This window comes from Chenopodium quinoa, unplaced genomic scaffold (assembly GCF_001683475.1).
Source record: "Chenopodium quinoa cultivar QQ74 unplaced genomic scaffold, ASM168347v1, whole genome shotgun sequence".
Classification (NCBI taxonomy): Eukaryota; Viridiplantae; Streptophyta; class Magnoliopsida; order Caryophyllales; family Amaranthaceae; genus Chenopodium; species Chenopodium quinoa.
In genome coordinates this window covers 723,112-732,955 of record NW_018742244.1, presented here as the reverse complement: position 1 = coordinate 732,955, position 9,844 = coordinate 723,112, and the positions used below count along the sequence as shown (strand labels likewise).

Below are 9,844 nucleotides of genomic sequence, written 5' to 3'. Positions count from 1 at the left end.
AAAAAGTAGCGTGGGTGAGGTTAGTAGGAAAGAAAAATATTAAAATACTTTATGAGGGTGTTTGTTTGAAAGGATTGTAGGTAGGATGGAGATTAATAATCTCTTGTACCAGTATCCTATAATTCCTTGTTTGGTTAATGAGAATTGTCTATCCCATATGAAAGGGATAGGGATAAAAAAAGTATAAGGTGTAGGGATTCATTTTGAAATGTAAAAGACAAATTTACCTTAATGAAAGGGAAGGAAGAGGGGAGAGGAGAAATGTTAGTAATGATAGTTATGTAATTTTACTATTTATCCCAATTTAATTTCCAAATCTTACCAAACAATTAATAACATAATTTTTATCTTGTTCTAATTTCCTATCCTTATCCTACCTTTTAATCTTCATTATCCCTATCCTTATGGCCAAATACCCCGTATATAGTCATTATATATTTATACCCCTTCTCATCTCCCCATCTCTCTCTTTCCCTATATATAGTGGACCGACCTCTTCTTGACCAATCACCATTTGTCCCCCTTTTAATTAAATTATAAATTACCAAAAACAATAAAATGTGTTTTGAGAAACAAACAGTAGTAGAGCAAAAAATGGAACCAACAACAACTATAGAAAAAGAAGCTTCTTCATCTTCTTCAAGATTCAAAAGTGTTTGTGTTTTCTGTGGTAGTAGCACTGGTAAGCGAGACTCTTACCGCGAAGCTGCCATTGAACTTGGCCAACAATTGGTAATTTTTCTCATTTGCTAATAATAATAATAATAACTATTTAAATTGTTAATTAGGGTGTAATTTTAATTTTTTTTCTGTGTTTTTTGAACTGATTTTGTGTTTTGTTGTTCAAGGTTGAAAAAAGATTGAATCTTGTTTATGGTGGTGGGAGTATTGGGTTGATGGGTTTGGTTTCTCAAACTGTTCATCAAGGTGGTGGTCATGTTATTGGGTATGATTTTAACCTAGATTAAAAATAAAAAAATAATTCTTTCTATATATAAAAAAATTTGATTTTTTCGTGTACAATTTGTTTATTATTTGATTTTTGATGAACAGAATAATACCCAAGACTTTGATGGGAAAAGAGGTAAATTTTTTGGCATTTTCTGTTAAAATTATGTTACATAGAATTTTTATTATATTTTATAATTTTCATAAAATACAAGTTAATAACAAGGGAATGTTTGTGTATTTTTGGATAAATTCAACTATAGCTTACTGGAGAAACAGTTGGAGAGTTGAGACCAGTTGCAAATATGCACCAACGAAAAGCAGAAATGGCCCGCCACTCTGATTGTTTTATTGCTCTTCCAGGTCCCATTACTTCTCCACTTGCTAAATTTTACCACTCGGTTAATTAATTGTCACGTTGATAGTGTAATTTGAACTCGTAATGTGACTCGAATGTTCATTGTCTACAATTTGAACAGGTGGGTATGGAACATTGGAAGAATTGCTGGAAGTTATAACATGGGCACAGCTTGGAATTCATGACAAACCTGTATGTAAATTCATACACACCTTACCATATAATATGAATAATGCATGCAATATAAGTATAGATTGATTATATTTAAATTATATGAAATTGATTATTGTTATATGATTAAAAAATAATTAAATAAAATATGTAGGTGGGATTGCTGAATGTTGATGGGTATTACAATTCATTGCTCACTTTCATTGACAAAGCAGTTGATGATGGTTTCATTCATCCATCACAACGCCACATATTTGTTTCTGCTCCTACTGCTAAAGAACTTGTTCAGAAACTTGAGGTGGGTCCTACCCTTTTTTTTTTTTTTTTTTTTTTTTCATCTCTGTAAAAATCTTATCTTTTCTTTTTTTGTGTGTGGCCTTACCTTACTAATTTTCACCATGTCAAATACACTGTTTGTTACCATGTTGCACGGCTTAAGTTAAGTAAAACCCGCAATTCTAAATTAATTGTCACGTTAATACTGTAATACGATTATACAATATGAAATGCCGAGTATAATGTAGAAATAAGATAACTTAATAACTTGGATGAAGGTACGGTAGTACGAGTAGTTTTTAGGATAAGTTGGTACATATGAACAAGTTTATGCCTTGTAAGTTATTGAGTACGGATTTAGTATATTATGATTACGCACACAAATGATGTAGTAGCTTGTTATTTTGAGGTGAATCTTGACTCATAATATCTTTTTGATTATAGCTAAAGTGTTTAATTTTTTTTTTTTTTAGTATACTTTAGTGACTATCAACTAAGATCACCCTTTAATTAACTATGCTTGACTTTGAAAAAAGAGTTATAATAGCTTAATAACATAATAATGAAAGAATAGTAAAATATAGTCAAATCAAATATTTTAAATTATAAATGGTTTTGTTAAATGGGTCATATGCCAATTAAAAGGATAAAGATATTGGGATTTCCACTATATATATATATATATGAACCTTGATGTGTAATCTCCATCACCATATTAGTGGAAATCTTATCAGAGGCAATGAAAATACAGTAATATGAAAAGATTTATTATTAATGATATTCATTAAAAAGTCATAGCTAATAATGATTACACAATTAGTTGGCATTATTTCACTTTATTTTATTCAAATTTTTATATTTTTTATATATATATTTAATTTCATTTATTTAATTTTATAATTTTAGGAATATGAGCCAGTGAATGGAGTAATAGCAAAGGCAATGTGGGAGGTAGAGCAACAACAACAACCTCAAGTGGGATTCAACACCACTCCTTTGCAAACTGAAGTGGCTATGTAAAGATCATGCATTGCATCAACAAACAATCAAAGTCCAACTTAAAAAAAAAAAAAAAAAAATTATATTAAATTTTTTGCTGCTGATTTTGGAGGGAAGAAAATAGCTAAATGGTGGAAAGATGAAGAATCTTCCTTTTGGGTCCCTCTAACTAAAACTATATAATAGTATGGGAAGTTATAAGGGGGTTAAAAACAAAAATAAAAGTCATATTATTAGTAACTGACCATATGAAAAGTTGCATCAAGTGTAAAAGGTCATGGAATGTTGCAAGTGTTTTTTTGCTATAACTTTTGAATCTTCTTTTTGAACCTACCCCTATCTAATGTTGTTAGCTACCTCCAAAAGAAAAAGAGGAAAAACAAAAAAAAAAAAAAATCCACTAATGTCATTATATCCTATTGTAGATGGTCTTGGTTGTATGTAATCGTCTAACTTTTTATTATCCTTGAACTGTATGTATGAAATGAATATAATCAAAGTACTATTATATTACTATCTCTGTTCTTTGAATATTTCATCTTGGTTAAATACCTTTGCTTGAATTTGAAATGCGCGCGTATTTCATACAATGAACGTGGTATAATCACCACAATATATAATCAATGTATCTCAAATGATATCATTAAATTCCATTATTAGTAGTAGTTGTAATTTTGTGAATGTAGCGTCTCCAATTCTCCATGTCTATACATTACAACCATTCTCCAAACACCGTTTACAGAGGCGTGTTATCACCCTACCGCCCTGCCTCGTTACCATTATGCATTTCACGGTCGTATGACATAGTACACCGAGATGATATGCATAAGCATAACAGTGCAAAATGATTAATAAAAGCATGGGATTTGCATGCATCACTGAAGATGTGAAAAAGAATAAAGCTAGGATGCATGTTATTAAAAAAAATGGTAGGAGGGTTGGCTTCCTTTGCGATTATGGCAGGTATTCTTTGAGTGTTTTAGGCTACTTTTGTGTATACTTGAGTAAGAGGGTGAGATGAAATTGTACGTAGTGTTTATGCTGCTTCTAATGATCAGTAAAGTGCGCGGTACACGAATTCAGGGGAGTACAATGCAGATGCTGCACAAGTAATTTTGTTTCATCTGATGTAGCTTTGAGGGCGTTTGTTGCCTGTCAATGGTCCTCCACCAATCAAACATCTGATTTCCTCTTCTTTTTTTGTGTGGAAGAGAGGCAGATGATGCAAGATAATCTTCTTATCAATTAATCTGACTAATCATGACTCTGATAGTCAAGAAACAAATGTATACTCGTTTTCTTTCTTTCGTTACAAGTCGGTTGAATGTTTTGATTGATTTCGAGCACGTCTTCACAATTAGTAAGGCGAGTACACTAATCGATGGTTACTCGAATTGATTGTTTTGTGTGCAACATGAATCAAGCCATTCTTGAGGGTTAGCTTAGTGAGAAGAATTTATTTGTGGGGCGAGGAAAGAGTCTCAATATCGTCCAAGCAAATGCTACCCTTAGAATTTTGATTTCATTTTAAACTTTGGTTCTTGATCGATTACTGATACATTGTAACATTGTTATCAAGGAGATTATTGTAGTGTAGTATCATATCACTGTCAAAAATTGAGTGTTCCTAATTACAAGTATACATACAATATTTGTATATTACATCTATTTAGCTATAAATGTTTATTTGCATGGACGGCATGGTGTATGTAGACCAAAAGAACCATTTTACTACCTCTTATAACTTTCAGAATAATGGACCATTAACTATCATTTTCCTAGGGAGGAATGGACCATGAACTGTAGAATTATTTCTCTTCTTTTGACGCACATGTACAACGATTATTTTAGATTGGTATTGAGAATGAACGCGGTAACAAATGGAGGTAATGATAATAATTAAGTTTATGCGTACGTTTAGTAGCTAGGAAGTCCAAATCAAGCTTGGTACATTAGATGCCGTTATATATTATCTTAAACCTTGATCCGCCTATTGCGAGATGGAATTATTTTCAAGTACTACTCTTTGGATCGTACATAAAATCTAATCCTAATCAATAGTACCATCTTAAAGAAAGGACATCTTAGTCCACTTGTTTTGTAAACCCACCAAAAAAAATCAGAAGAAACCCAGGCCAATTGATAATTAGTAGTAGTCCCCCCCCCCCCAATATTATTCTGATACATACACTTAAAACTGGTCACAACCCTCATTCACAAAGAACACATGAAGGACACAAGCCTAGGAGTCCCCCACCAAACAAAGGCCACACCAACACCCACACCCACACCCGCATTCGCACCGCGACACACCATAGTTTGGTCTATTCTCATGGGCATGTCTTCTATTTTTGGAGCTCCGGGACATGTGAAAAGATGTGGACTACTCTTTGCTGTTTTTTCAAGTATATTTCTCACTTTTCTTCACTATAACCTCTACTTTTATATTTTCATGTAATATAATTTTTTTATAATAATGTTCATTTCTGTCCTTGGTCTGGACCATATAATATAAGAACCTGGACCATATATTATACATACAATCTGTTCTTTTTACCATTCTTAGCTTCTTCTATGACTGTATGACACCAACATTTGTAGAACATTTTTATTTGTTTATTTATTTTGCATGTTTATTATCATGAAACTGAAACTTTAGATACTGTAAAATGATCATATATTATATCAACTTTAGTCAAGTGTAAAAAGATTTGTGACTTTCTCGTTTACCAATGTTTCATGTAAATCTCTGAAATAGTAAGTAAAATCATAAACTTTCATACATTCAGAATGTACTTGAACCTTGTTTTATGTAGTGTTACATTTAAACCATAAAACTCACTGTAGACTGTAGTGAATCATGACTTCTGCTAATAAATTTTTTTTAGGGTGCTAATTAATAAAATTGGTAATAATATGTAGTGCAGCACATATTGTAGTACAGTATATATGCACTAAATAACTCCGTAGTACTTTTCCACTTGTGCTTTTTTTTAATTGTTTGCTGTAATCATTTTGTGTATGTACTCTTACTCCTTTCAAGTTATATGGGGTATCATTCTCTTTGTATCCCAATTATCTAGTTTAAAATTTCTTTGTTGGTTTCTTTTTCAAGGAGAGGGAGGGATGAAAATGTGAAAACTCGTACATGTACACAAGTGTACCTTGTGGGTTAGAGGTAGGTGCGCCTAAGAGTATTATTTGCCCATTTGATACTTTTTTTTTTAATTTTTTTTTTTATTAAACTGAGCAAAAAATTACTATAGGGTATTTCTCACCCTACATGTAACCTGTTACATATAAAAACTTTTCGCAAATTTTTAATACTTGTAGAGAGTAAGAACCTATTTATGGACGTGTTCAACAATAGCTTTTGAAGTTGGTGGTGAGTAATAATAATAGCAGCTTTTGCCCCAAAAATCTTGCAAAATTAAAAATTACATTTCAACTTGCTAGTTAATTTAAAAGGCCCAAGGCCCCATTATTTTGGTCACTAGTTATACCCCACAAGCCTACTACAATAAAGACTGTAAGCCCTCAAGTTTTTTTGGAGCCGCCTGGTAATAGGAGCCTTGATCAGTCCACTAGTAAGAATTATGGGCTTTTATCGTATTAAAGTTTGGGGGAAGGCCCAATAAGAAGTAAGTGGTATTGCTTCTTCAATTCCAACTTCCTTTTACTTTCTTCAGTACAAAGGGCTGAGATGAGTCTAATTCAATTAGCTTAGGTAGTTTTTAGTTATTTTATAGTTAAGGTGTTTTTGTGTCTAAAATGTTGTGTGAAACACAACCTTGCTCTTTTTAGAAGGAAGTCCTAATATATCACCGTTAGACACAAGCATATACATGACAATAGTAATTTTGTAAATAATGACATTTTGAGAGTACTACTGATAGATGATATAGTACTACCTACAAATTTTCGTAGTGCTTTATATGCTTTCACTAGTATAAAAGACGCTCTTAGATCAAGTAAATCTCAGTAGTACTATTAGGACTTCCAATAATATAAAAGGTTGCTATGTAATTTTGCTTGTGTTTAATGGTGATGTATTAAGACTTCCTCCTCTTTTAAGTATGTTAATATATTTTTCACCACATTTTATTCCACACTATTACCATTTTAAACTCGGACTTGAAGATATGAACGAATGAATAAATAAAAACTTCTAGAGACCGCAAATATGAGACTAACAAAAAAAAACTTAGGAATTAATTTGCAATATTGAAAGGAGACTAAAAAAGGCGAACTGTGTTGAAATTTAGTTTTTTAAAACATGTTTTTTTTTTTTTTTTTTTTTGTATTGTATTGTATGCAAGTCACTTGATACCAAAAAAAACACTAGTCTAATCAATTGGTTTTTCTAAATCCTTCATATATTTTGTACTTGGTAGTATTTTTTCCCTCTAATCAACATTCCTACTTTACACAAGACTGACAAATATAACATGTACATTTTGTATAACAGCTTTGTCCAACGTTGGTTGTCTGTGCACCACTTTGAATTTGAGAATTAGAAAAAATGATACAAACCGATAAAAGTCTTGCGGTAAATGTTTATAAAGTCTTAAATTATTCTCTTATAAAGGTTTATAGACTTGGTCCAAGTAATTATATTATACAAGGTACAGATAGTAACCTCTACCATTGATTGTCCTTATTAGAAGATTCCCGGAAAATGTAACATTACTAATTACCACATTCAAGTACAATTTATAGGGTTTCCTTTGAATTCCAACCCAATTATTTTTGGTACAAACATTGATATATACCATTCCTTTGATCAATTTTGTCAAGTTTCAAAAGGACTCTTGTGGACTGAAGGCTATATTTCTGACTTTAAAAAATAAGTGAATGAGAAGCATGACTTCAAGTCAATTCTTGAAAGAAAACGCGTCTTTTGCTATTATAACTTTGATATTGTGAATACTTTTTTTAAGTGATGAAATTATGCATGCATTTAATTGAAGAAGCCAAAAAAAAAAAAAAGGAAAAAAACTTTGGCCTTGTTTGGCAAGTGGCTGTTGGCGGTTGGCTGTTGGTTGGTTCACTTGGCTTGTTTGACCAGCTGATATGTTTGGCTGTTTATAATGGCTTTTGAAATTGGCAGTTAAAGCTGACTGTTTATAAAAGTGTTTGGTAAATTAATTGTTGGTAGTTGGCTGTTTATTAGATAATTTGTGGGCCAACAAGCCAAAAGCCAACAAAAAAGCTACTCAAAGCAGGTTTTTCATTTTGGCTTAAAAGCCAGCTTTTTCACTGGCTAAAAAACCAATTACCAAACACATTTTTTGGCTGTTTGACCTCATAAAAAAGCCAAAAGCCAACCAAAAAGCCACCAAAAAGTCATTTACCGCCTTTATCTAACGATTAATTGATTAGATAGATAGATTTGAAATCTATGCTTATCTAACTAAGATCGTGTTTTGTTTAACTTTTATACATTTATTTCTAGAAGAATAAGTTCAAATAAAAATTAGGAAGTGTTTTTATTCATACTTTCATAGAGTGACTTGATTTGGAATAAATGAATAAGAATAGAGTGATATGAGGTTGAAACTTGATTTTTAATACACTATATTTGGTTGTTGTTCGAGAATGATTTTATTTTTTTGATACTTGAAGATATGGCATGAGGCATACTCACCCCTCGAATTTATAAACCATGTACTTTAAAAAATTGTAATCTTCTTGAACAAACACTACAGGTTTTATTTATTTTAAACCTAAACCTCATATCAAAAATCTCAATTAGGAATAGAGACATATAATAGATGAAATTGAAAATTTTAAGAAGATAAAGTACAATTTCTTTGAGAAGTGACTAATGGAGTGCTTAGATAGTTAGATATAGGTCATGTTTGGCAAAAGTAGCGGTAGCGGTAACACGTAGCTTTTAGCGGTCGAGTAGCGGGCAGCTGTTAAGGTAGCAGGTAGCGGTCAATTAGTAGTGATCAGTAGAGGTTAGCTGTCAAAGTAACGGTTAATGTTATGAGTGTTTGGTAAAAGTACCGATTGCAATAACTAAAATATATCAAAATTCATATAAATATTCTTTAAAAAGTAATAAAAAATTGCCAAACACTACCCACTACTTCTAAATGCTACTATTTTTAACGTTTGAAAAAAGCTACCTAAACGCTACCTCTATCGCTAATCGCTACTAGAATCACTACTTTGCCAAACGCTCTCAAATTTATTCTAGTAGTGTTTTGATTGGTCAAAACGCTAACCGCTACATCAAACGCTACTACCAAACACGACCATAGTAATAAGAGGAGTTTACACACAAATCAAAGTAAGAGAGAATGAAATCTCGTTGAATTCATAAGTGTGATTAGAAATAACAAATGATCATATATTCATACAATGCATGAGGCAATCTCGTTGAATTCATATGTGATTAGAAATAACAAATGATCATATATTCATACCAATGCATGAAGTAATGACCTTGACTCCTTAAGGCTTGAACCGCAAACACAAAAGTAATGGTTCAATTATTATCAATTGGTTGAATGTTTCAAACCTTGCATAAATTCAACAATCAAAAAAATCTGAAGAAAAAATAAATAGTGTCTAGATAATATTAAGCTTTGAAATCTTCATAAAACTATTACTATTCTAATTTTTCCCATCAATTATGGAAGAGTGAAGGAATATATGTAGTATTTTAGTTTTAGCTCATTTTACAAATATACAAAGAAACCCAAGTGTTTTTTCAATGGATGGTAGACTTAGGTCAACTTAAAGTTATTTGTTTAACATTATTTTCAAAGTCTGTTTTTGGAGGTGATGATTATTGGGAAGGATCCTAAATATCATTATTCTTTCTTTTAATTATTGATTCTCTCCATTAATTAATTTGCAATATTATTCTAAATCCACATCACTAATAGAATTGGTCAAGTGAATCTTCACTTTTCATTAATTCTTACCTTTTCAAAGTATGAGATAACTCTTAAAAATAGTATTTGAATAATTATATTCTTTAAAATGTCTTTTTTTTTTTTACTTATTTTCCCTCATTGATGTTAATTGTCTATTTTTTTAACCTCATCAGAATTCAGAATAGTGTATATAGATATTTAT

The 9,844-nt window shown here is 31.3% G+C and overlaps 1 protein-coding gene across 1 annotated transcript; it reads left to right on the top strand.

The window, feature by feature from the left end:
• The first annotated feature begins 478 nt into the window (after positions 1-478).
• On the top strand, positions 479-3,268 carry LOC110738584 (cytokinin riboside 5'-monophosphate phosphoribohydrolase LOG5-like). The gene is made up of 7 exons (XM_021918980.1): positions 479-732; positions 849-946; positions 1,054-1,084; positions 1,212-1,311; positions 1,428-1,498; positions 1,632-1,775; positions 2,660-3,268. The coding sequence occupies exons 1-7, from the start codon at positions 559-561 to the stop codon at positions 2,771-2,773; spliced, it is 732 nt and encodes a 243-aa protein (XP_021774672.1). The 5' UTR covers positions 479-558; the 3' UTR covers positions 2,774-3,268.
• The last annotated feature ends 6,576 nt before the right edge of the window (positions 3,269-9,844 follow it).

Excerpts from the sequence above, each read along its gene's own strand:
- LOC110738584 (XM_021918980.1), top strand. The coding sequence starts at position 559 with ATGTGTTTTGAGAAACAAACAGTAGTAGAGCAAAAAATGGAACCAACA. Across the intron at positions 947-1,053 it reads GGTGGTGGTCATGTTATTGG|AATAATACCCAAGACTTTGA; the intron begins GTATGATTTTAA and ends TTTGATGAACAG. Across the intron at positions 1,312-1,427 it reads TTGTTTTATTGCTCTTCCAG|GTGGGTATGGAACATTGGAA; the intron begins GTCCCATTACTT and ends CAATTTGAACAG.